Genomic DNA, 27,261 nt, shown 5'->3' on the forward strand with positions numbered 1-27,261 from the left:
TCAACAGGCACCTGTGCTCCTGCTCAGGCATCCCTCCAGGCTCCCCTCGTCCCTACCACCAACTTCAACACCCCTGCTCGTCACTTCTCCAACTTCTTCACCCACTTTAGCTCCCATGTTCCAGCGAGTCCCTCCGGACTTGATGGTTCTTGATGGTTCCATTTGGGACACTGGCCCCAGCTTGAACTACTATCTGACCATACATGTGACTATCAGCATTTGCTCATCAGCTTTAAGCACCAGAGCCCCGGTCCTTCCTTCCCCTTGTCCCAGGCTCTGGGGACCGGGAGAGTGAACTTCACAGACCCTTCTGGGTTGCACAGGGCCAGCTACCCTGACCAGCAAGTGAGCCAGATCAGAAGGGCCTGTGCTGTGTACAAAACGAGCCAGACACACAGGAAAAAAAGAAAGGAAATGCTGGGTTAGGTAAAAAGGCTGAGTTTGGATAGAAGCCGATACGGGAAGGGATTTGTTATTTGTGGAAAGCTTTTACTTGATGGTGGGAAAGAATGGCAAATATGTAACACAATATTTCTGTAACTATAAATAACATGTAAATACCTTTCCTAATGAAAACCGTATGGAATCAGCTTTTCTGGGAGGCTTTTAAAATAGGAAAAGGCAAGAGAAGGAAATAACACATATTTAACCTATACTATGTGCTAAGTGCTTTTCGAATGTTGTTTACGTAGTCCCCTCACTTTACTTCTGGGGAAGATTTTCACTTTATAGATGAGGAAAGGGAGGCTACGAGATTAAGGAACTTGACCAAGGTCTCAGATGAACCACAATGTGAAAGTAGATGTCAGGTTCCAAAGCCTCCGTTCTTTCTGGAATCAAGCACCAGACTGTCTGAAGGCAGGAGCTAGACTATCTGACCTTTCTAGATTCTTCTCTATTGCCAGGATATCCAGAACTGACTTGCTCCCTGCAGGTGCCTTAAGTCTCTGGGGACAATGAAGATTCACTGTGTGTGCTGTGAACAATAACTCAACAGAGAAGATTTAAGGTGGTGGGAGCAATATCGAAAGTACAATTAGGAGATGGTGTGCTCTGCCACCGCCTTGCTGTGTGACCTTAGATCAGTTTCGGCCCTCTCTGAGCTCCAATTTTCACATCTGGAAAAGGCAGAGCCGGGCTAGGTGCTCAGCAAGCCTCTGCTCAGCTCTGACAGTCCTGTCTCTAAGGTATTGGAGTTCACTTTGGCAGTCTGAGAAGGATGGCCCCCAAGAAAGGCCACTCCAGAGCTTCCCCAAGCCTAGCAGAACCACTCAGCCCTCCTCCACCGCCCAGCCGGCACCGACCTGCACCTCCCGGGTCAGGGCCAGCTCCAGCAGCTGGCCAAAGTGCTCGCCCAGAGCGCTCAGGGTCTCGCTCACGCAGGCCTTCATCGGCTTCAAGACATGCTCATTCTCCACCTGGAGGCACCTAGGGAAAGAAACCCTCGATGGGCCACCGGAAGGAGCAGGCAGTCAGCCCAGAGCCATTTCCGGGGCCAAATCTGGGCCTGTCATAGCCCTGGTGGTGGTGCAAGTGGCCTGGGAAGAGGATATTGGCTCCAGGGGAGTCAGAAATGGAAATATTCCAAGACCGGCTCATCCTCTGGCTTCCTAGCGTTCTGAGAAGAGCTGGCCTAAAATGGAAGCTAACAGTGCAAGTCACCAGGAAGAAAGGCCACCCTAATGTGGCTAAATCCATACCTTTGAGATTCTCCCTGGGAGAACCAACCATCAGTGTCTAGGGATGGGGGATGAGAGTTGCAGAGGAGGGATGCTGGTGTGCTGTGCTCACTCTGAAGGTGTATCGCAATGCCCGTGCCCCTTTAAGAAATGGCTGCCTGCAGCGGTGCAGACAGGAGCCTTGAGGATTTTCTCCTCACCCAGGAAGATCAAGATTAAATCCACCCTTCAGGCCTAAGAATGTTTCACGCTGGAAGTCTGAAGAGCCCACACAGCCCTAGGAATGTCAAGTTCCAGGTTTTTCTTCTAGGGCCTGAGGGCTGTAAAGCATGAGGGAGAGTGTCAACACACTCTTGGGTGTGCAAACAGACCAGATTGAGTGTGTGTATGTATCTGAGTGTCGCTGTGAGTTTATGTATGTGGGATATGGAGAAGGTGTGAATGTACTGTGATTGTGTGAGTGGTCAGTGTGGATGTGAGGATAAGGTGTGTGTGTGTCTCCCCCATGGAGATCCGGGGGCTTCTCAAAGCTGTGAGAAACCTTTCCTTGCTACCAACCCTCATGAATCCTCTTTCTTCCTATGGCCGGGCCTCTCCTCTGCCTTCTACATTCTCCCATGCCTGAAAACAGAGCAGAAAATCCCCAGGGTGTCTCTTAAGGTTGCTGATAAAAGTCAACAAAACGAAGCTCCCAGGCCACCACCAGCCCTGCCCAGCCCCACTGTTCCCATGGAAGGAGACAGACGCCAGCACCTTCCTCTGCCTAAGGATGGCAGCCGCAGTCCAGATTCACCCAGGGGCCAGATTTACCTCTCTGTGACCGCTGACAGCTCTGAACACTTCTCCATTAGCAGCTTCTCAATCTGCAGAAAAATAGATCAGTTTTATTCAATTCAATAAGCATTGGTCGAAGACCAACTGCTGAGCTGGGCGCTCTGGGGCATAAAGATGAAGAATCAAATCATCCGATTTGGAAAACAGGCACATAAACTACAACCGTGCGAAATGGATGGCAACAGAGTTCATCATCAGCTGCTCTGGGAGCTCAAGGAAAGAAAACTGAACGATTAACTGCTGGGGGATCAGGGAAGTCTCAGAGAGGAAGGGGCATTTGAGCTGGGTTTCAAAGAGTGAAGAGAAGTATACTATGCAAAGGGGAGCAAGGAAAAGGGTAGAGAACTAAGGTGCAAAGTGATGCCAGAGGAAACAGATATAAAGGGAGATTTTCAGTGGTTCACTCTGGATCTGAAGAAGATTCAGAATCATGGACTTTGAAATTAGAAAGCTGTAGGTTGAATCCCATTTATACCATTCACTGCATAACTTTGGGCAAGTTACTTAGACTCTCTGAGTTTCTATTTCCACATATATAAAATGAGGACAATAATACTAGCTAATATTTTTAATTAATTTAATTAGAACTCAGTCATCACAACAGAGCTATGAAATAAATTCTATTATTATACTCATTAGGATGATGGAACTGGGGCACAGAGAAATTAAGTAACTTGCTGAGGTCACACAGCAGACAGAACTGAAATTTGAACTCAGAGAGTCTGGCATTTAAGTGGGTGTATTGAGCCATTTCAGTGTCTTGCACTGTGGCCTCACAAGTTATGTTGGCCTCACAGGTTGTGTAAGTTAAATGAGATGTGTATAAGAATATCTAGCACAATTCCTAGCACAAAGCAGATACTCAGTAAAGGTCCTCACTGTCTTCCCTGCTTCATTGGAAGGGGAGGAAGGTCCCTGGGGCAGGAAGACTTCAGACTCTAAGCAATTCAGACCCACTCTTTTAAAAGACACTCCCAGTTCTGAGTGCCCACCCATGCCCAGGCCAGGCAACCGACCTGGCTCATCTCCTGAGAGGAGTTCCTGCTGACAGCGCTGTACTCGCTGACCATGGAGCGGGCATGGCAGGTCAGACGCACGCTCATGCTGTGGACACGCGCCCAGCGGTCCTGGGCCAGCTTCTGCCCGATCCTGCGCAACTCAGTGCTGATGACCCAGCCCCGCTTGAGCAGCAGCTGCAGGGGGTCTCCAGGGCCAGAGCCTCCTGCCAGGATGAGGTCACCCTGTGCGTCCTCCTCCAGGCTGATGGGCTTCGCCTGCAGGACACACATGCACTCACACTCCGTCATGAGCTTCAGGTCCTCCATCCAGCGCTGGACTGAGTCCACTTGCATTAGGTGCAGCCTGCAGCCAGGGCACAGCATCATGAAGGCTATTAGCACTCCTCAAGTTCCAACAGTTTCAATCCCAAGCCATCTGATGTTTCCTAAACACCTACGCTATGCTCATCACTGTTTCTTGCATTCACATACCTTAAACTTCTTGCTTCTCATTATGCCTATCTTATAGATAATAAGACGTTTTGAGGGCAGATGACCAGACAAACCAGGCCATGAAGTCTGACAGAGTAACATATAATTTTTACAATAAGAAGAAAACAGAAAAACCTTAAGTGTCAAATACTGGTTATGTCAAATAAGCTATAGTACAGCGACATAGTTCTATAATGTGAACCTATTTAAAATAACGCTTTCCAAAAGTTTATAGCATTAATAAACACAAAGTATGCAGAAATGCAAACACAACTATTATAACTATGTTAAAAAGCTATGTCTAGAAAAATATTTAAAAGGAATATTAAAATGCTAGTGGTTCTTTATGGGTGGTGAAATGAAAAAAAATTTTCAATTGTTTTCAACTTTTCTCTAACTTCTAAATTTTCTATCATAAGCATGTATATGACTTTTTTTTAAAGCTAGATATTTTTCTTTTTGTTTTTTTTTTTACTTTATGGCTTCACCATGAAGCATGTGGGATCTTAGTTTCCCAGCCAGGGATCAAACCCACTCCCTTTACTTTGAAAGCATGGAGTCTTAACCACCCAGTTGCCAGGAAGACCCATACTACATTTTTAACGGAACAAAATTAACTCTATTTAATACAACAGCATAAGAATATCAATTAGATCCTAAGATCTTTGTCAAATAAAGTTCACTCTAAAATCACTTAGTCAAATAATAGTAAGTAACATCAGATCATTAATGAAGCTTTGAGCATTGGTTGAGTGAATTATATTTAATAGCATGTAACTGCCAGGCACTGTCGGAAAAGTGGAGATCAACATGCCAAGCCTCCCCTCTCCTGGAGTTTCTGATCTGCCTAAAGAAACAAGACACACTAACGAGAAGTTAAAAAACAATAGACTTCAACATCATTTGAAAGTCACAACAGAAAAAGATAGGCACAGCTAAACTTTAAGGCTGGGTTTGAGTCCCTTAGCCCTTGGCTTGTGACAGGCTTCTAACTAGTCTTTTGTCATGCATCTTACCTGCCTCCAGCCATTCTCCATCTACCACGAGTCATTCATTCATCCCACAAATAAGTACTGAGTCTACTACAGGCCAAGTACTGTTCCAAGCCCTGGGCTATACAACAGGTAGCAAAAAGCCATTTCCTTTCTGAAAGTTACATTCAAGTGAGAGGACAGTCAACTTTCCAAGCAATTTCCAAAATAAATAAGCAATGTATACTAGAGGTAGTAAGTGCCATGAAGGAAAAGAACAGGAAAAAAGGCTGGAGAGTTGTGGAGGTAGAAGGGGAGTAGTTATCGCATTGTGAAAATAAGTGAATCAGAGAAGGCTCACCGAGAAAGGGACCTGTGAGCCAAGATTTGAAGGACAGGAGGGAGTGAGCCGTGTGGATATCTGGGGGCAAATTGTTTCAGGGAGAGAAAACAGCAAGAGCAAAGGCCCTGGGGCACACAATGTCTTGGAGATGTGTGAGAAATAGCAAGGAGGCCAGAGTTAGCCTGACAGGGAGACAGCCGGAGGACTTGAGGTGAGAGCAGTGGAGGCTGGCGGTGGGCAGACCCTAAGGAGTTGTGTAGGACAAGATGAGGACTTGGCTTTTAATCCGAGTTATCACAGCACCCAGAAAGCAAGGAGAGTGGATAGGTGGGCCCAAGGTACCAAGGAGGACTGAAATGATGAAGGCATGCTCCAATTATCATGGCTAAAATCACATCTTCATTTTTAATGAGAAGGAGTACTTTCTCAATGATGCAGCGGTCTATAAGGCTTTTAAATGTAACTTTTAACTACAAGACTTATGCAAATTATACATGTGGTTCCTTACAGCTTTTTAAACTGTTAAAAAGAAGAGCTTACCAATGAGCTTTCTTTCTCCCTCTCCCTTCATGAAAAATAGCTGTTATATTTTGTGAAGAATTTGAATAGAAGATGGATGAAAAATCACTTTATGGATATACCACAATTTATTAAACATTTTCCCATTGTTGGCCACTCATTTGCTTCCAGTTCTTGACCGCTACAGAAACCATTATACATGTGCCATTCCATATCAGTATCTTCATTCTATGCCATAGACCCCAGGAGTAGGAGCGAAGTTCAGTAAGTTGCCACATTAGTTCCCCAAAGAAGCAATGCATTCCCGAACAATGCAGGAGAACTTTCTATACATATATGTTGTTATTCCCCTACCTGAGTCCTCCCTACCAACCACCTCCTTCCATAAGTTAAAATTCCCGCGGCTCAGATGGGGAGCTTCCTCGCTCTGGCCCCAGCCTCCCTTTCTACACACTTCCCTTTTCCATCTTCCCTCCAATCTTAGCACTCTCACCATAAACACACTACACTCAGGGCACACTCAACCTCCCTGTTTCCCAAACACGGCAGTCGTTTACAATCCATCCCCCTGCCTTGCACAGATAGTTCCTTAGACCGGAAACTTTTTTTCTTCTCGACCTGGCAAGCTCCTATTCACCCTGTGATACTGGACTGTAATGTTACTTTCTCTGAAAAGCTTCAGTCAGAGTTCATCAGCTGCCCCCCAGCAGCTCCCACCTCTCCATGCTTCCTCCATTGGAGCCTAATAAAATTTTATTGCAATTTGTATATCTGTCTGCACTCTGCACATCCTATGAGGGACAGTCCCTCATATCTGGTTTATCACCAGTGCCTGACAGATCCCAGCTCCACCTAGAAGGAGCAGCAGGCATCTACTGCTCTAGCTCTGCAGGGAGACTCTACACAACTCCACCACTCCACCTCCCAGGGAAGGGCACCAAGAACAAGGTCAACTGACCAAAAAATGCACAACCTAAAGATTGAGAATTATATTTTATTTGACAAACAAAACTGAGCACTTCAAGTCTGGGAAGTAGCCTTTCAGAATAGCTCCAAGGGACTGTTCCAAAGAGGTAAGGAAGGAGCCAGGATATATAGGGGGTTTTGCAACAAAGGCCAAGTAGTCAAAACATCAAAACATTATTGTTAAATAAAGAAAACCAGACATCTCAAGTTCATGAATATAGCACTTTTTATGCATAGGAAGATGCAAGACTCAGGACTCCCTGAAATCGTTCTTTTGATATGCATCTCAGCTATCTAGCTATCTAGGGCTGGTACCTTGTTCTTTTCCATCCTGAGTTCCCCCAGGGCAGCCCACTGGCTGCAGACTGAGGCTGCAAAGGCTGAGGGCGTGGCAGCAGGTGGCCCGTTTGTCTCCATTCTGAGTTCCCTCGGGGCTCACCTTCAGGGGCGGCTATAGTGGCTTGATGGCTGCAGTATCCTCTGTTTACTGATACACTGACAACATTTTTCATTCATGACAACATGATAGGAAAGAGGATACAGGAGATGGAAAAATATATGCCCATCATGTTCTAGAGATACAGACCTGGAGGCAAACTGATCTAGGGCCTTTAAGGGGCAACAAATAAACCAGTCAGTCACTCACTGACTCATTCTCTCCATAAATGCTTAGGAGGGGACATCTGTTGTTTTTGTCTTCCCAGCACCCTCCCTCCTTCCATCAATAGCAAAGGCAAGCTACATTAGCTGCCTAGCTTCTTGGTGGGGCAATGTAGGCTTCAGCATTTCCCTCCTCTTTGGGCAAGCCTCTGCTCCCAAACATAAGGTGGTCCCCCAGAAGCCCCGTCTGCGTTGTCTAAAGATGCTCTTCGTCACAACTGGTGGCTAATCCATGGGTGGGCCCCTGAACCAAGCTGCACTAATGCAAATCCCTCTCCCTAAACTATGAGACTTAGAACCAAGAGTTAACAACAGACTGGAGGTGCCGGACGTGAGTTACTTTCATGACGGCAACTTCAGCTGTTCCATGAGGAACTCCAGCATCAACTGGAGACTGGGGAACAAGGCCCAGAGTTAATCTTTATTGCTTGCAACCAAAAGAATCTTTTCTGAAGCACAAGTTCACAGATAATTAAGCAGAGTTCAGTCAGTGCCATCCCTTAGAAAAACGGTTTTCTGGGAGCCGTTCGTTTCAGTTGGAGATCAGGGTCGTTGCATGCAGAAGGTGGCTTTAGAGCTGGGTAGGGCTGCGACACAACTTAGCAACAGAGTTGGAACGCCTAAAGACAGTGGGAGCATCTTCCAGGGTGTGGCAGACAACAGGACAATGAGTAGGTCACTGGGGTTAGAGTTAAACATTCTGGAAGAGAGGGAGCAAAGAGAGGGGAAAGCTTGGAGAAGGGGGAAAGCCCTGAGCTTGAGAAGCTTTGAAGCCAGAGTAGGGGTTGGGCATTTATGCTGAAAGCCCCGAAAAGCTATTCAAGGGCAGCAGGCTAGGCAACGATGGGCGGAGACCAGTGAGGTTGAAAGATTCCTACCTAAATCACAGCAGCTGGGACCAGCACCCAGCACAAAGGAAACCCACAGTGCTAAGGTGGGCTCTTGGCTCATATCCCCATGGAAGAGCTCTGGGGTCCTCAGGAGGAGATACTCACACCCCTCACTTCTGGTCTGGGTGGGAAAGGGCTGCGGAAGAACCAGGTAGAGAGAAAAAGGGAGACAAAGCCACCACTTGCCAATGACCTGGGCCCATTCCACGAGGGAACCTCCTTTCTGATAAGCCACATTGATAGCATGTACTCCTGATATGATGAAGACATTTCACCTCTGTCACTTTTTCCCTGAAACCCATCTCAGTCTGATGAGATCCCCAAACCAAGATTTTCATCACTCCCCACTTCCTCCCCAACTTGCATGGAGGTTATTTCTCAGTTCTTGCTCTTTAAGGTCTTTAAAAATTAGAAGGAAAGTGGGATTTCCGAAGCTTTGCTGATTAAAATCCTAGTTGATTTATCACTCTGCTGGTAAGAGAAATGGAATGACAAAACTATTGATTTCCCCGGTGTTTGTTTATTTGTGTCTGTGTGTGTCCCTGTTGGCAGATATGACTCATCTGGGTATCTGTCTATATCATCTGTGTGCTGGTGTCTGGGTGAGAGTCTGTGTATCCCTACCTGAGTCAATACTCAGTAGAGTTTGTGTGTTTACTGGTCTTGTGTCAGAGAAACTTGAAGATTAAAAACGGATGGGGGTGGTGTCGGACTTGAGTGTGGGCTGCGACTGATGACTCAGTTCCAAAGAAAAGAGAACAGAAAGTGGAGAAAAAAAGTAACTTTGCAATGGAGAAACCTGGCAAACACCACCTTAACCAAGAGATCAACCTCACTGCTGATAAGCCACATTGATAGCAAGTAGTCTTGACATGCCCTGGAGGAGGGTATGGCAACCCACTGCAGTATTCTTGCCTGGAGAATCTCCATGGACAGAGGAGCCTGGCGGGCTACAGTTTATGAGATGGCAAAGAGTCAACTGAGTGACTAAGCACAACATAGCTCAGCATAGTTCTGATAGGATGTGAAAAAGACACCCCAAACTCTGTGAATTTCCCCTGAAACCTGTAACTCAGTCTCATCATGGGAAAAACAACAGGGAACCAAACTAAGCGTTTGCACACAAACTAAGCACACCGCACACATGTACAAAAGACCTGACCGACACTCCTCAAAACGGTCAGGGTCACCAAAAGCAAGGGGAGACCGAGAAACTGTCATAGACAAGAGGAGACTAAGGCGATGCAGTGATGACTAAATGTAACAGGATATCCTGGATAGGATCCTGAAACCAAAAAAAAAAAAAAAAAAATACATTCATGGAAAAACTAGTGAAATCCAAATAAAGTCTGGAATTTAATTAATGGTAAAGGACCAATGCTGCTTCCTTGTCGTGACAAATGGACCAAGTGGGTATTAGACAGTAATCAGAGGAACTGGGTATATGGGATATAGAAAAACTGCGTACTATCTTTGCAACTTTCTGCAAATCCAAAACTATTAAGCAAAAAAACTTTTAAGTTTCTTTGTAAAAGATGAGGTTTGGCAGGGAGGTGGAATTCAGATGACAAGCCAAAGGATTTTCCACCCCATCCCTCTAGAAAGAATTTCACTTCCTGTGCTTCTTCCCCAACCGGAAACACAGGCGGAGACAGTACGTCTCTCTGACTTTGTGTCCCGAGCTTCACAGCAGGAAGCCTTAGTGCATCCAAGCTCCAGAGGACCAGAAGATGGAACCTGGCTACAAAGCTGAAGCCGAAGGAGAGAGGGTGTATGGCTCAGCTAGGAGTCAGAAGTTGTCCTCTCGGTGGGGAGAAACAGGGCAAGCCTAGTTGGCTCTGTCTTCAGTCGACCCCATCACCCACCCTAGAGCCCAGCAATGGCTGGATCCCAGGCCAGACTCTTAGACCTGAGCCTTCTGCACTTAACGATCTCAGGGAGACCTCACTCTGGCAGCCAGGCCCTCAGACTGGCTCAGGAAGATCCTGATCCCTCCTTAAATCGCCTGAACAGAGCCTGAAGCAGAGCTTCCTCAGACAGAACAGCCTATTGTGTAAAGCCCTTGAGCATAAGAGGAGCTTCTGCAGGCCCAGGCCAACAAGGCTTGCACGTCTGCACACGATGGTAGAAAGAGCTGGCCCTGCTGCTCATAATCTGTGTGAGGGACTGAAGCCAGGCTGGCCCTGCTGCTGCTTTCTTCCCCCTTTTCTGATATTTGTATTGAAGTAACATACGTATTTGTTGTTGTTGTTCAGTCGCTCAGTCGTGTCCAACTCTGCCACCCTATGGACTACGGCACACCAGGCCTCCCTCTTCTTCACTGTCTCCCAGAGTTGCTCAAACTCATGTCCATTCAGTTGGTGATGCCATCCAATCAGCTCATCCTCTGTTGCCTCCTTCTCCTCCCCTCCTCAATCTTTCCCAGCATATATATTTAGAAGCAAACAAATAATATCAAGCTGAAGTTTGATGACTTTTCATCAAATCAATGTACCCTGGTATCCTAAAACAGACAAAGAAATAGAGCATTAGCAGCATTCCAGAAGTCACCCTTGCACCCCTTCCTGGTCACTCCTCAACCACAATAACCAGTGTCTTGACCCTCACAACATACATTAGCCTTCTTAGTTTCTGAACCTCTCTGAGCTTCAATTTCTTCATCTGTAAAACTGAGATAATAATAAAACCTGCCACACTGAGTTGTCGGACAGATTAAATGGTGAACAAGAAAGGCCTAGGACATTGCATAACACAAAGGAGATGCTCAAAAATGCTCATTCTCTTGGCTGTCCTTCCCCACATGCAACACTTTAGCACCTCTAATAACTATAATAATGGCGAGAATTTAGTGAGCACAGAGCTGTGCTGAGTATTTTACATGAATTATTTGACTTACTCCTCAGGACAACTGTCTGAGCTGGGTCTTATCATCATCTCCATTTTACAGATGAGGAAACTGAGATGCAGAGAAGTAAAGTCACCCAGATCAAAAGCAGTAAACCCTAGTCCCTCTGGTTCCAGAGTCTGTTCTTCACTGCTATGCTTTACTGCTTCACATTCTGCCCACCCCTTCAAAAAATGTGAAGAGCAGACAGCAGGATGAGATGCCTCAACCCAGGAAGACAAGCGGGGCTATTTTCTCCAGGAAGAACTTCAGGGACTGCTTATTGGCAACAGGAAGATGAAGGGAAACTGTGAGCCACTGGCTCTGCCTAAAGCTCTGGGTAGCAGGAAGACCAGGATCACGGGCCCCAGAGAGGGAATTGCTGCTTTCGGGCCAAACCCACTCCTGGCCGCGCAGTTCCAGAAGCTGCCTTCCCGGGTGACAGCCTCAGAGATGAGGACAGACAAGGGGCGCCTGTGGGGCAAGAAGAATCTGGTTTTCTTTAAGAATGAGCTTAAAATAACTTCCGTTTCTAGAGATTGTTTAAACAGATACCTCCTCTTTCTCTCCCAGCAGCAACCAAACACAAAGAGAAGAATAAACGAGCAGATAGTAAGCCCATGGATCCTTGCCTCCTGCTTCCTCCTAACCCCACTCCGTGGCTCATCCCCAGGCCCCAACAAGCAGGCACATCCCACTGAGGTCCAAGGCCAACTCTGACCAGGGAAGGGAAGACATTGGAGGCTTGGCCCACTAACAGGTAGAGGTCAAAATGGGTTGATGATAAAGGCATGTATATACCTACAAAGCCTGACTTTGCTCAGCTTGCTTTGCCTCCAAGTTACTCAAGTTACAACTAACCCATTGGGATAATATATAATCACATTAAATAAATAAATTAAATAGATAACTGGGTGGAAAGCAGCTCTGAAGTCAAGAGGAAAGAGAAAGTAGACAAAATCCACCAGTTATGACTAACATTTATTGGACCCTTACTGTGCCCCATAGCTGTACAATTATCATGTAGTATTTTATTTTCACAGTAACCTGGTTAAGTGAATGTTTTTATTGCCTTTACTTTACAGATGAAAATAGAGGTGCACAACAGTTACAAGACTTAAGAGAGCCAGAACTCCATGCAGGCTGCCTGATTTCATAGGCTATGTGCACACTGGCCATCCTAAAGAGTTTCTCCACCTGTCTCTCTTGTTCACTAGACTTTGAGACTCCCCTCAAGAGTAGGCACTTTCTGATTTATCTCAGCATCACCAGTACCCAGCACACAGCAGGTATTAATAATTACTTATTTGAATCAGGTAAACCAAAGCATTCCTGGAAAACAGATTATGAGCCGTGCTATGCCAGCCAGAAATATTTCCAGAAATTGCAGAGTGTCATGCAAGATAGGCATGAGTGCCCTGACTGGGAACACAGACCGGAATCCATGACATCACTCCATTTCTGTTCTGGGGCTCTATTTCAGACAATGTGTACTCTGTCTTTGGCTTAGATGTCAGAAAAAGTGTAGATCAACCTATGGCTAAAATCTGAGTTTGACCGAGTAACTGGATACTACAAAGGACACAATAAAATAGTTTTGTGTTTTAAATAGAAATACTTAAAGCAGATGTCAGCAGAATCAGAGAGACCTTTGTAAAAGACATTGTGCAAGCATTCCTATATTCCATGAAGCAATGCTCTGATTGGGTGGAGCTTGAACCCTTACCAACCATTATCCAGATTCTCAGAACTTACAGGCAACTGGCTTTCCAGTGAGGAATGGGGATATATATCTAAGCCTTGGTAAAGTGGCTGAAGGGAGGTCTGAGCTCCCATAGGAAGTGCCTGTCCCCACATGATACCTGTAACAAACATAAAATAGTCTCAACCAGTTTCATAAGATTTAAAACAATCCCCGGTCAATTCAATGAAACGCTACAGATGTTGATCAGATACCAGGCTTTGTGCTGGCAACCCTTGCCCTTACACCACCCAAGAGAAAAACAGACATAAACAAATACAGCCCAACCTCATTCTCATTCCAACATGATGTACCATAGTGTCAAATATTTCCGAGCATCCCTAGAGTTCAACTCTTATATATTTCCTCCCTACCCACTAAAAAAAGACAGGCTCAGTCAACCACATGGCAGCATTGGGTCATGCTGTCACCTTTTCTTCCTTTAGCAGACTTCCACTGGGTGTTATTCTAACTGCCAGGCCCTGCCAGATCCATCCAGCATGGCTGCCTTTCCTTCTGGGCGATGTCATGCTCTCCGATCTCTATTAGACGTCTCGGACTATCACAGTCACTGCTTCTTCTCTTACTGCTGCGTCTTCTAGGTACCACTGTGCCAGCATCAGAGCCTGGCATGACACTGGGTGTTCCAGGCATCAGGTGGCTTCTGTTGGGTACCACTACGCCCCTCTGAGTATGAACCCTGGAGCTAGATTGCCTGGATTAAATACTAGTCGGCCACTTGCTAACTACAACTTTGAGAAAGCCTCTTTATGTTTGAGTTTCCTCTTCCTCATTGGCAAGATGAAGTGATGATAGTACCTAACTCCTAGGCATTTTTTGATTAATAAGAGAAAAAAAATGCATGAATATGTATATTCACCAACATACATATGTATACAACTATATATAAATATTTGCTTAGAATAATTTCTGATAGGCAATACTGTGTGCGTTCATTATTTCTGGAGTGATTTGAATTAAAGCAGCTGTATTATCAGAACTTAGTTGCTTAAAAGTAAGAGAAATAAGGAAGAATTCTGAAAAGATGACAGTCGTGGCTGCGTAGTTTTTCAGTCACTCCAGTTCCCCATATAAAAACTGGCAGACTAACTAGATAACAGAGCCAAAACCCCATGGATAATATTTACAACAAAACTAGACGATAAAGGATTCCTACAAAACTCAAACTGCAGTTACAAGACTGTATGAGAAGCAGCAACAAGGAGGCACCTGGAGAGGATAAGAGCTTGGATGAGCCACTGCGTATTTACTGGCAAGGACAGTGTGATGATTTAGGAGTAGTAACTGGAATCAGAAGGGGTTTGCCTCTCTGAGGTAAGTGCAAGGCGACTACTCTAGACTCTTAAAACGGAACCAACAGGAATTCTACAACAAAGAGCCACATTAAGAAGAAACTTTGGGGAGTAAGATCAAAATTGAGCAAGACAGAGGCAACAGAGACAGAGGGGGAGATTTTCAGTCCAACGTGAAGGGCAGAACAGAGCTAGGAACCTTAAAAGGCAGATCACTATGTTTTTGAACCCTATACAAAAACAAAAGAAGATGGAACTCTATGAAGTTAGAACAGCTTTCCTAAGCGCACCCCCCCCAAATGTTCATAAAAACTAATTTCACATAGAAATGAGCAACAAAAATTTATTGAAGTATCATCCCATGTATAATTATTTTAGAAACAGAATAAAGAGCAGAATAATAACAATGAGAAAATGCCAGTAGAATGTACTCACAAAACAGAAGGAAATTATAACTTACTATTTCAATAACCATTACAAAAATGAGTTTAAATTTTTAAGAAAATTATAGATACAGAGTATACTACATAAATGAAAACAAGCATACAAAGCATATTCTAGTAAGACTGGACTTTAATTTAAAAGGAAAGAAAATCCTTTGTGCATCTAGAAATAAGTGCATATTAACTTACACTTGTGGACATGTTAAATTGCTTCAGTCATGTCCAACTCTTTGCGACCCTGTCGACTGTAGCCCACCAGGCCCCTCTGTCCATGGGGATTCTCCAAGCCAGAATACTGGAGTGGGTTGCCATGCCCTCCTCCAGGGGATCTTCCCACCCCAGGGAGTGAACGCATGTCTCCTGTGACTCCGGCATTGTAGGCAGATTCTTTACTGCTGAGCCACTGGGGAAGTGGCTTATAAAGGACCGAAATTAGGCTATAATAATATTTTTAGAGCAATCCTTTTTACTAGGAAAAAAAAAAAGTAAAGTAACATATACAAAATACTAAGGGAAACCAAGGATTTTATATTTAGTCAAAAGGACATTCAAGTATAAGAAGGAGCCCTGATTCCTGTGGCAGCAGTGGTGTTAGAAGACAATCACTCAAGAACAATTAAGATAAAATCAATAGGACTTCGATACCAATTCATACAGATGATGAATGACAGGAACTAGTCAAAGAGGTGACCCAGATTTTTGACTTGAGCAGATGAATGAAAAGGCAAAACCAGGTCAGAAGACAGGAAGGTGGGTTCAGTTTGAGACTAGTTGAATCCAATGGACCTACTGTCTCTTCTTTTGAAGAAGGCCCATCCTTCTCACTGGACTCCCTCCCATCGAACTTCATTCCCCAAAATTCTGGGCACTTCCAACCTCCATGCAGAGTGTGTGGCCTCCATACCTTCACACGTTCAACTTTGAATATTTATTCAATAAATATTTCCTTAGTGCCTACAATGTGCTGGGAATTCTTCTAGCCACTTGGGATATAGAGTGAAAAAGCCAAAAAGCATCCCTGTCCCATGGAAGGTACTTTCTAGCAGGGAAAACAGACAATAGCAATAAACTGTAATAAATTTAAAAGTGCAGAGCCATTGCAAGAGGTGCAGCTCCGATCCCTGGGTCGGGAGGACCCCCTGGAGGAGGAAACGGCACCCACTCCAGTAGCCTTGCCTGGAAAATCCCATGGACAGAGGAACCTGGCAGGCAACAGTCCATAGAGTCACAAAGGGTCAAACACAAGTAAGGACACATGCAGTACGTTAAAAGCAGATAATTTCTTTTCAAAAGATGTAAGAATAAGTGGGGATGAGATTGTTCATGTGGGAAGCAGAAAGGTAACTGCTACTTAAAATAAAGGATCAGGGTAGGACCCATTGAGAAGGTAGGATTTGAGTAAGTGCTTCAGAGAAAACCAGCCATGGTTAAACACAGGTACTGGGCATTCCAGGCAGAGGGAACAGATGGTACAAAGACCCTTCACTGGAGTAGGCCTGGGTGTTTGAGAAACAGTACAGAAATAAATATGGCTAGAATGGAGTAAACAAGGGAAAGATCAGTAAGAGGTGAGAAGGGACTCAGGCTAGATCCTGGAGGCCCCTGGAAGCCACTGCAGGCACTCTGGGATTTCATTTTGAGTAAACATGAGAATTCCTCCTGAGACATCCGAGGAATCTTGTCATCAGTTATCAGCTGGGTCCACTCGGCCCCCACGCCATTCTACAACCCAACCCGGAAAAGTCTCTCACGAAGGGTTTTATTAAAAAAACACATAGATTAATTTAGAATGACAACCTCTGCTATGCAGCAAACTATAAATTGTTTACTAAACAGTTAATTTAAGCATAATTATTTATGTAACAAACTATAAATAATTTACAGTATGGTTAGGAGATTAACTTCCAGTACCTCTTTAGTAAGGCACTGGTGAACCAGTGAAGCCCAGCCAGCTGAGACCAAGGAAATGCTGCTCCCTGACCTTGTTCGAATCGTCCAGCATCTTCATCGCTCTGCTTCTGACCGACGCGGAGCTGCAGCAGCACAGGCCTTTCTGTGCAGTGAGGCTTTTGTGAAAGGGGCAGACAGTTCTCTACCTCTCCGTCCCTGACCACTCTTAGTTCACATTTTAAGGGTAGAGATGTCCTCATTTTCACTATTCATCCTACCCATTTTGACATATGTGTTCCATAAGTCTTTCTGTTAATTGAACTGTCCAGTATAACAGGGTTAGAGAGTTGATCCTACTTTTCAGATATTCACAGGAGTAATGGCCCACCAATATACCTTGAAGCTAATACCAGGGAGTAATTTGTGAAGGGGACATGGATAATGGCATTACAGTCACTTTGTCCCATCTGTTTCTCCAGGTTGTGGCTTCCACTGATCTACAGAAGGACTTGAAGGTAGGAAAGAGATTTGGATACATTAAGTCAATTTTTTAAAAATTTGGCCTTGTTCCAAGCATGCTATAAAGGAAATATTTTTCGAGTACCTCTGCAATCCAGGCACATATCAAGTACTTGCATGTACAGTATCTGTCTTGCAGTTGTTGTCGTTGTTTAGTCTCAGTAGTGTCCGATTCTTTTGCAACCCCATGGACTATAGCCGGCCGGTTCCTCTGTCCATGGGATTTCCCAGGCAAGAATATTGCCGTGAGTTGCCATTTCTTTCTCCAGGGGGGTCTTCCTGCCCCCGAGATCAAACCCATGTCTCCTGCATTAGCAGGCAGATCTTTCACTGCTGTGCCACCAGGGAAGCCTGTCTTGCAGTTTTAGGATCCTATTTTATCATCCCCACTTTTACAGGGGAGGAAAACTGAGGCTTACCACCCTAGTCTGTCCAGCACCTATGAGTGCACTGCTGTTTTCTCTTTCAGAAAGCCAAAGAGCAGGAATTTGGCTCCAGGTGACTATTTCCAGTTCAGGGAGCCAAGTTCATGTGTACATTTCACAGCTGCCTCCTCTCTGCTGATTGCAAGCCCATCTTGTTAACTTTATGAAACCCTGGCATTTTAGATGCCCTCAGAGAATGAAACCGTTGTTAGTCCTGCAGTCATATCTGACTCTTTGTGACCCCAGGAACTGTAGCCTGCCAGGCTCCTCTGTCCATAGTATTCTCCAGGCAAGAATACTGGAGTGGGTTGCCATTTCCTACTCCAGGGGAGCTTCCCAACCCAGGGATCGAACCTGGGGTCTCCTGGGCTGCATGCAGATTCTTGACTATCTGAGCCACCAGGGAAGCCGCCAGAGAAAGATGCTACTAATAATCCCTGGTCTTTCTTTAACTCAGGAACAACTTATTTTTGAACCTCTTAAAAGGATACATGTATGTGTGCACATTGTCAGTACACATGTAAGAACTGGCATGATGCTACTCAAAGCAAGACTACGTGATGAGGCTCCATCACGTGTCCTCATCCCGCTCCACCTCTTAACAGCTGCGTGGCCTTGCATGTGACACTTGCCCTCTCTGAGCCTCAGTTCCCTGACCTGCTCTCTCCTTCATTCCCCAACCATTGTCTCAGCCTCACCAAGTTCTCTCAGTGCCTCTCCTGAGACTTCCAGCCCCCCCAGCCTTTGCAGCTGTTGGTCCCTCTCCCCCTGTCTCCTCTGCCCCTTGCTGGTGCCCACACATCCTTGAAATCTTGTCCCAAGTATCACTCCTGGGGCAAGTGTCTCTGATTCCTAGATGAGCTTACCTCCGGTGGGTCCTGTATGTCTGGAGCACCCTGTCTTTCCCCTATCATGACACAGGTCTCAATTATTCAACTATTTGTTTATCCACTAGCCCAGAGGTCTCTAATCTTTCTGGTACCAGGGACCAGTTTCATGGAAGATAATTTTTCCATGGACTGGGGGTGAGGGGTGGATGGTTTCAGGATGACTCAAGCACGGTAGGGTTCCCGCTCCAATGAGAATCTGATGCCTCCACTGATCTGACAGGAGGAGGAGCTCAGGGGGTAATGCAAGCGATAGGGAGCAATTGTAAATAGAGACGAAGCTTCACTTGCTCACCTGTAGTTCACATCCTGCTGTGAAACCCATGTAACAAGCCTCTGACTGGCATTTGCCTATTGCCCAGGGGTAGGAGACCCCTGCACTAGTCCATAGCAGGGCAGGACTTCTGTTTGTCACGCCTGCCCTTCACCCTTTCCCTCGCACTGGACCTGATATAGTGAAAATGCTCAGTGCATATATTTATGGAACTGAATTAAGTTTAAAAATCTATCAAATGGGGATAACAATGACCTGCACTGCTGTACCGTCTCATGGGGTTATTGTGATAAGCTCCATAACCATTACTGCTAACATTTATTGAGACTGGGCCCTGGGCCAAACTACCATGGGGATGGCTTTGTGCAGATCTCACTGTGACCCTGAGGGCAGGGCACCATAATTCTCTTATTTTTACAAATGAGGAACCTGAAGCTTGGAGAGTTTACATGAACTATCAGATATCACTCAGATTGTAAGTGGCAAAGTTTGGCTCAGAACCCAGCCCACCAGACTCTAGACCGTGTCTGTTCTTAAATGCCACTCTAACCCGCACTGTGAAGGCCATGCTTTATGCAGGTGGCATGTTCAGGCCTGTCAGGTAAAGATACAAATGCCTTCTCACATCCCCAGGCGGAGTCCTTGCTTGGCCTCAAGCTTCATGGCTGTAACACAGGACCTGCAGTATAGACTAAAGACGGTTTCAGCTTTACCTTTCCCACTGTATTCTCCTCTTCACTTTAAGGAGAGTGTTTTCATTTGCCAAAGTGAAACATTTAGGAGAATGCACAGATCCTGCCTCCTAGCTGCCATCCTGGTACCTCCACGGGGTTCCGGGAAAGGGAGGGGAGAGTCCAGAAGTCACCACTAGAGGGCTGCCAAGAGCAGATCTATACCATCGCTTGTGGACTCCAGCCCCCAGCACCTCGACCCCCTTCTTCCACCACACTCTCACATCAGCTCCAGCCTTAGGCTGTGACCAAGAGTCCTCTGTCCCTGGTTTTGGGCAGACTCCAGGCACCCTTAGGCTTTAGCTTCAAAAGGACCCCAGGTGCAGAGGTCAGGAGAGGCGGCCTGTCCCACTAGGTCCTGCAGCACGTGCTGGGGCCAGGCTGGGAACCCTGGTGTCCTGGTGTCATCTGTGTGCATTCTCATCACCAGCCTGTTATAGAAGCTGAGGACACCGCTGAATGGAAGAAAGTCCCAGCGCTCACACAGCTCAGGCAAGACCTCAAACAGGGAAGAAAGCACTAAGAATCCAATCTGGTCATAATTATAACAGTAGCTCATGTATTGAGTTCCAGCAATGAGCCAGGCAGTATTCTCTCAATATATTATCTCCTTAATCCTCCCCACAGCCCTGGGAGAGAAGACTGTTATTAATCTCATTTACAGACAAAGAGACTTCTGCTGGGAGAGGTCACATGGCAGTAAGCGGTGAAGCCAAGACTCAGACCCATGCTCTAGAGCACAGGCCTTCTCATATCAACTCAACACCACACTGAGAGGAAGAAGCTGTGAGCAGGAGAGTCTGGGATCACAGGAGACAGAGGGCCTGACTTCGCCTGGGAATATGTACACAAAGGAAATGACATTTGCCCTGGTTCTTAGAGGAGAGGAGTTGGCCAGGATGACAAGGGCCAAAGGGCTTCCACATAAATGCAAAAGTGCCTGGGGACACAGAAATAGTAATACAACTAGAAGTTTCACTAGACTCAAGTCAGGGGCTGATCACGGGGCCTAAGGATGGAGGACCAGTTGATTAAAGACCCTGAATACCATGATTAGGGATTTGGATTTGGATTTAATCCTGAGGGCAATTCGGAGCCACTCAAAACATATCAGAGCAGGGCAGTGACCTAACTGTGCAGAGACTCAGTAGAGAAGGGACTGGAGTGGACTGAATGCTGTACAGGAGGTGACCCACCAGGAGGTGACCTGCCAGGAGGCGAAGGTTGTAAAGCAGAGAGGGGACAGCAGGCTGCACAAAGACGTGGCACGCGACAGGAAGAAGTGGATGGTCGGGGGAGGCGAGAGGATGCGAGGGTGAAGGAGGGGCAGGAGCAAGGCTGGCTCCCGGGGCCTGGTCTTGGTGCCCGGTGCGGCCCTGGCTGAGACGGGAAACCCATCCAGAGGAGGAGTCAGTTTTCATCTTGCTTGGTTTCATCTTGCTTGGTTTCAGGGTGAGGTACGATGACAAGTAGCATACACAAGGTCACAGCAGAAGTGGGTGCGAGGCCTTACAGAGGGGTCTGTCGAAGAGGCCCCACGCCTCCCCAGGGAGGAGAGCAGGCCTGGAGAACCTGGAACGGCCGCGCCACAAGCTGGTCCACTCCCAGCCGCGGTCACTGTGCCGCCACATAATGAGATGTTCTTCTCAATTTTGGAGTCCAGGGACTGTGGCTCCTTAGGGTTTGGACTCAGCATCCCATAATTGCAGAGCTCGTCAGATTCTGTGTCATTAGCTCTCTGGTTCCCAGGGCGCCACCTTTCCTACTGTATTTGCCGATTGACTCCCCAAGATAAAAAGTCTGGTTGAACAGGGCAGCTCTTGCTGTGCAGTGGGGACTGTCTGCCGTCCCCACACCCCACAACTCCCAGTGGTTGAACGATCCTCAGCTGTGAACCTGGACATGAAGTCTTCCCATTCCTAGTACAGATGATCTGACTTCTCATACAAAGGGAGGAAATGAAAACCAAGGTCAAAGCAGATGGACTGGCGATGAGTCACATATCCTTCATGGTGGAAACCGCCACAGCCAGGAGCTGGAGGGGCCAGGGGCCAAGACCGAGGTTGGAGTTCCTCTGTCTCCGTGGTGAGCTGGAATCTGATGCTGGGAAGATGCCCTTGTGCCTGGGGAGCAGGCAGGCATCCCAACAGTGAGCCAGGCTCACAGGAGCCCTGTGCACTTCCCAGCAGAGTCCCCAAGAGCTGCCTACTCCCCCAGTCGCCCTGCTCCTTGCTCCTGGATGGTGGCCTTCCTGGACATCTGGAAGGAGGTGACTGAGCCCCCAAATCTGGGTTTTCTGGAGTCTGACAGATTCCAAAACCCAAAGCCAGATGTAACCACAGTTATCTCCACATACCAGGCTACTGGTCAGATAGATTTTTTTTAAGTTGGAATTTATCCACGGTGGAGTTGGAGTAGGGGAAGGGAGTAGCATAGTCATATACCAAAGAATTAACAGAATGAAACAATGGGCTCCCTAAGATGTGTCTAAAATCAGAAGGAATTAACTACCCACACAGTAAGCAGGAAGAATTACAACAATAGGACACCTTCTGGGAACCAAGAACTCTCTCCTTCAGCCCACACAGTGGTTTGATGGTTGGTGATTACCCACCCATTATACAGAGGTAAAAACTGAGGCCTAGAAGCATTACTTAGCTTGCCTAAGACCTCACTGTTAATAATCATAATGAAGTTAGGATTGAGGACACATTCTGGACACTGTGCCAAATGCTTGGTCCAATCTTAATGATTTACTTTACCCTCAAAATAGACATACAGAGACTACTATGTATAAAAATAGATAATTAATGAGAACCTATAGAGCAGAGGGAATTCTACTCAATGTTCTGTGGTGATCTAAATGGGAAGGATATCACAAAAAAAGAGGGGATATATCTATATATACAGCTGATTCAATTTGCTATACAGCAGAAACTAACACACGAATATAAAGCATCTACACGGGTAAAAATTAAAACAAACAAACAAAAACAATCCCATGAAGGTCACATAATAGATTTGGGAGTTGAAGTAACCTGGCTAAGATCTCAAGGTGGATAAGTGGAAACAAGAATTTATGCAGTCTGAGACCAGAGCTTTGCTCTTACCTAAATAGTATGTTTTTTAACAGGCTTCAGCAATTTAACTGATATTCACACCCTCAAATCCATAGCTGGGGCTCTTTCTCCCACGCTAAACTGTTCTTATATGGCTATCAATGCCTTTTTTTCATAAATATATGTATGGGCTTCCCAGGTGGCAACAGTGTTTAAGAATCTGCCTGCAATGCAGGAGACCTGGGTTTGATCCCTGGGTTGGGAAGATCCCCTGGAGAAGGGAACAGCAACATATTCCAGTATTCTTGCCTGGAGAATCCCATGGACAGAGTAGCCTGGCAGACTACAGTCCATGTGGTGGCAAAGAGTCAGACATAACTGAGAGACTAACACTTCCCCTCTCTTGCATGTATACACATATCCTCTCCCTCTTGAGTCTCCCTCCAACTCCAACCCCCATTCCATCCTTCTAGATCACCACTGAGCTGAGCTCCACGTGTTATACAGAAGCTTCCCACTGTTTTACACATGGTACTATATACATGTAAACTGTATTCTCTCAAGTCATCCCCTCCTCCCTTTCCCCTCTGTGTCCACAAGTCCTTTCTCCATGTCTGTGCCTCTCTTCCTGCCCTGCGAAGAGGTTCATCGCTACCATATATAAGTCTTTTTCAAGCTTGTGATCATTTAAAGACTACAGTATGCCTAGTCATTTCTCAAACTCCTGCCTTATTTCCTTCTGAGAGAGAATGGGGTGTGTTGTTTAAATTCAGGACAGAACTACTGGCCCACTGGCCGCATCATCACAGATCTCTTGACAAGTTTGCACCAGAAGAACTGCCAGAGTGGGAAGCCAGGGAGATGGGGCAAAGTAGGAGTGCCCTTCTGAGGACTCTTTCCCATCCTCGCTCTGCCTCTGCTCCTGCCCCTTGGGCATCCTGCCTCACTCTTCAAAGCCCATCACTGGGAGAAGGTAACTGTGCCAGACCATTCAGATGCCAAAGGGAACAGCTTTCCGCAGGCCAGCAGACCCATGCCCTGGCCCCTAGCTTCTGATATCAATGTATCATTGCCAGATAATCCCGTAGGTCTGGCATCCAGGGTTCCCCAAAACACTGGGGGTCAACAGTTTATGGAAATCTCTGTCTACGTTCTTGTTGGCTCCTTTTAAATTCTTTTCACTCAGAATGAAACTTAAATTATTCCTTCTAAGTCCGGAATTGAGATCTCTCTGCCTTATTCTATTCTACTTGCTAATGTGAAGTGGAAAGTTTTCTGTAAAACTTTTCTATGCCAAGAACACTTGGTAATGACCCCCAAATTTTACTGAGCATCCCAGTGGGCCAAGCTAGGTGCTGGGATTATACAGGAGAGATAGTGAGGATGTGATCTCCAAGAGGGCAGGAACTTCCATTAGAGTGTGACATAATCCTTAGACCTAGCACAGTACCTGGCATGTCGTAAGCACTCGACAAACATTTGCTGAATGAATAAATGAATGATTTTAAATAAGCAATTATGGCTCAGTATGTTCCATGTGGCATTTTGAAGTAATCAGAAGGAATTTGGGGCACACAGAGAAGTTCAGCTCAAGCTAGGGGATCTGAGAAAGTGTCCCAGGCCAACGCTAGAAGGATGCCTTCAAGTGTACTAGAAACAGCAGAGTTGGAAAGCGACAGGATTTCAAACAGAGGAAATAGCATGTGCAAAGCAGTGGAGACATGGAGCCACATGTTGGGAAGATGACAAGTTGCTAAGAGTAGTCAGAGGGGTGGAATGAACTCAGTCAAAAATAAGAACTTCAAATCGAGAAGCATGTCGGAATGCTGGGATTCATGGATTTATCTGTATTTTATTCCAGCAAAGCCGGGTGCTCTATCCCCACCCCTCATAAAGCACTTCTCCAGGCTATACCAGGGGGCTTCCATAAAACCTGGACAAGGCACACCCTCAGATGCTGGAAGGGGCTCCCAAACTAAAATGTCTTACAATTTCCTTCCCAGCTACAAGGCCAACACAAAACTTTTTCATGCTTCTCACTGAAAGGAGTAAGACCTTGTTTGTTTTGGTCAATGAGACTCTTTCACAGCACTGAGGCACTAAAGTGGGATCCTTTTTGTCCAGAAAAGGGAAAAGACTATCCAAAACTCACTCACCAACTCCTAGAACATTAGCACTGAAAGAGTCCCTGGGAAACGTTTGCCTACCTCCTCATCCTCACATGAAGAAAACGAAGCTCAGAGAGGGAAATGATTGTCTGAGGACACAGAGCAGGTTAGTGCAGAACCAAGGCTGGGAAGGAAGGAAGGGAGGAAGGAAAACAGGATGCGAGGAAGGCCAGCCTCTGGCCCCTGGTCACTGCTCCCCACTGCACCGTGCTCTCCCACAAGACATTAAATGATGAAATCGCAGAGACATTTTTTCCAACGAACATAAAACCAAAAGATTAAAAATATTTCTGAATTGCTATCCTTTAGGAGGAAAAAAAAAGTCTTTCCAACTGTCTGACTCCTTCAACCAATTAAATCTTTGGCTGCCACTCAGAAACAGTATTTAAATTAATCAAGGTAAAACTCTAGCTTATCCTTTCCCTCCATGCGGCAGTTTTCTACCATAAAGAATGAAAACAGCTTGCTTGGAGAAAGGAACAAACTTCAAGCTAAGGAATTAAATTTCTCACAGTCACCTGAGACGCCTCAGTGGTTAGTCACTCGTCATTTATTAAACATTTATTCATTCAACAACCAGTTTTTTAGCTTCTTTTGTGTGCATTTTAACCACAGGAGCACAAATATGAATCAGAAATGACTGACCCTCAGGATATTTATTGAGTCAGAAGGATGACATTTACATAACTCATTATAGTTCTACTCACGGCCTGGCCCAAAGTAAGTTCTTAGCCTAAAGTAAATTTCATTCAAATGAACGAGTGAATGAATGAAACTGAAATCTATTACAGATCACTGCTAACAAGAGGATTCCACTGGAGCTAGGACACAGGGCTGCTAGAAATCACTGGAGGCTAGCTGGGATAATAAACTTAAACACAGCTCAGGGAAGGCAGGACTCCACAGAGAGTGGAAGGAGGGCTGAGAGTATTATAGCAGCTCCATTCCCCTCTCTGGGTTTCAATTTCCCCATCTCATAATACAGGGAGCTCTAAGGAAACTTCCAGCAACAACATTTGATGCCTCTATGATCCCAGTTCCCGGCACTATAAGGGAATTTAAATCCAACCTCCCCTCTTAAAAATGGAATCATTATTCCTATGTCTTTACAAGGTCACACCCTATGTTTCTGTGGATTTCTCTTGGGAGATGGGAGAAGGAAGGGAATTTGATTCTAGCCTTTCTTTAGGTTTAAACAACAGGAAAATATCCAATTATCCCATTGACAATTACAGTCTGCACATTTCACCGCGGGCACAGAAAGCAGTCGGCAGCAGAAAACCAGTCTCAGAGCAAGGGCGTACACATGCAAGCCATTATCTACTTGGAGACAGGCTGGCCCGCGACAGCCTCACTGGCTTAAGGAAGCTGGGCGGGCCCTTGCCAGCAGCCCAGGGGTGACCCAGGAGGCCGCCGGCCTGCCACAAGCTTCAGCTGACTCATCGGAAACCTAGAGAGACATCTCTTCCTCCCAGTGAGACATCCCAAATAAAAGCCCAAGGTTGTATACTTGCTACAAATCCAAGCCTGATCACGTGAGATAAATTAGCGCGTCCCACAAGGGAAGGCACCACACCTGATTCAGTCACCATCATGTCCTTAAGCACACAGCCCCATACAGAGACGTGATCTGCACTTAATACGTAGTCGCAGAGAAAGACTTAATGGAAGACTTGTGGAAGACTTAATGAATACTAATGAATAAACGGGGCTTCACTCGTGACTTCGCAGCAAAGAATCCACTTGCCAGTGCAGGGGACATGGGAGACACGGGTTCAACCTCTGGGTTGGAAGATCCCCTGGAGAAGAAAACGGTGACCTACTCCAGTATTCTTGCCTGGAAAATCACACGGACAGAGGAGCCTGGTGGGCAACAGTCCACGGGGTCGCAAAGAGTCAGACACAACTTAGCAACTAAACAAAAACAACAATGAATAAACGACCCCCTGAATGAATGAATGAACGACTTCTTCATGTGATGCCCTCAAGAACATCATGGAAAAGACAGCCGGAATAGAGTACTGGCTGGTACTCAGGTTCAAGCACCATCTGAGGACATGTATCCTGGCTCTGTTCTTTGTCAGTCTGTCCTGGACAAGTTAGCAACTTCAGCTCCTCAAGCCTCAGTTTTCTCATGCGATGGACATGAGGTTAATTTATCTCAAGTGATCAGGCTTGGATTTGTATGTGGCATCTGGGTTCCTCCTCAAAGGAAAGACTTGCTGTCCCCAGCTGGCAGGACTTTCAGAGCTACCTTACCTGAGGTTGTGCTCTGCCCAAAGTTGCCCACTCCGACAGAATGAAGGTGGGATATGAAGGTCCTGGCCTGTTTGGCCAATAAACAACAACAGGATCCCAAAGGTCCCTGTGAGGTCAGCTGAGTCGTCATCAAGCCAGCATCACAGTTCTGCACCTTGCCCCCAACCCACTCCCATCCCACTGGCCATGCCTGCTTCCTTCCTCTCCTGCCACAAGTGTCAATCCCAAAGGCACTCCCTAATGACCATCCTGAACTCTCAACCCCATCTCAGTGACTGCTTCCCAGGGAACCCAACCTATGGCCCCCTCGTAAGCA

The 27,261-nt window shown here is 46.0% G+C and overlaps 1 protein-coding gene across 1 annotated transcript in view; it reads right to left on the reverse strand.

Annotated features, from left to right (window-relative positions):
* Positions 1-27,261, reverse strand: part of INSC (INSC spindle orientation adaptor protein) — a 94,294-nt gene that overhangs the window by 62,525 nt on the left and 4,508 nt on the right. Inside the window, exons 2-4 of the mRNA XM_040258297.1 lie at positions 3,530-3,875; positions 2,490-2,542; positions 1,305-1,428 (exon numbers count right to left, since the gene is read on the reverse strand). Of these exons, the coding sequence (XP_040114231.1) occupies positions 1,305-1,428; positions 2,490-2,542; positions 3,530-3,875 (523 nt within the window). The remainder of the gene's footprint in view (positions 1-1,304; positions 1,429-2,489; positions 2,543-3,529; positions 3,876-27,261) is intronic.

This window comes from Oryx dammah, unplaced genomic scaffold (assembly GCF_014754425.2).
Source record: "Oryx dammah isolate SB20612 unplaced genomic scaffold, SCBI_Odam_1.1 HiC_scaffold_17, whole genome shotgun sequence".
Taxonomy (NCBI): domain Eukaryota; kingdom Metazoa; phylum Chordata; class Mammalia; order Artiodactyla; family Bovidae; genus Oryx; species Oryx dammah.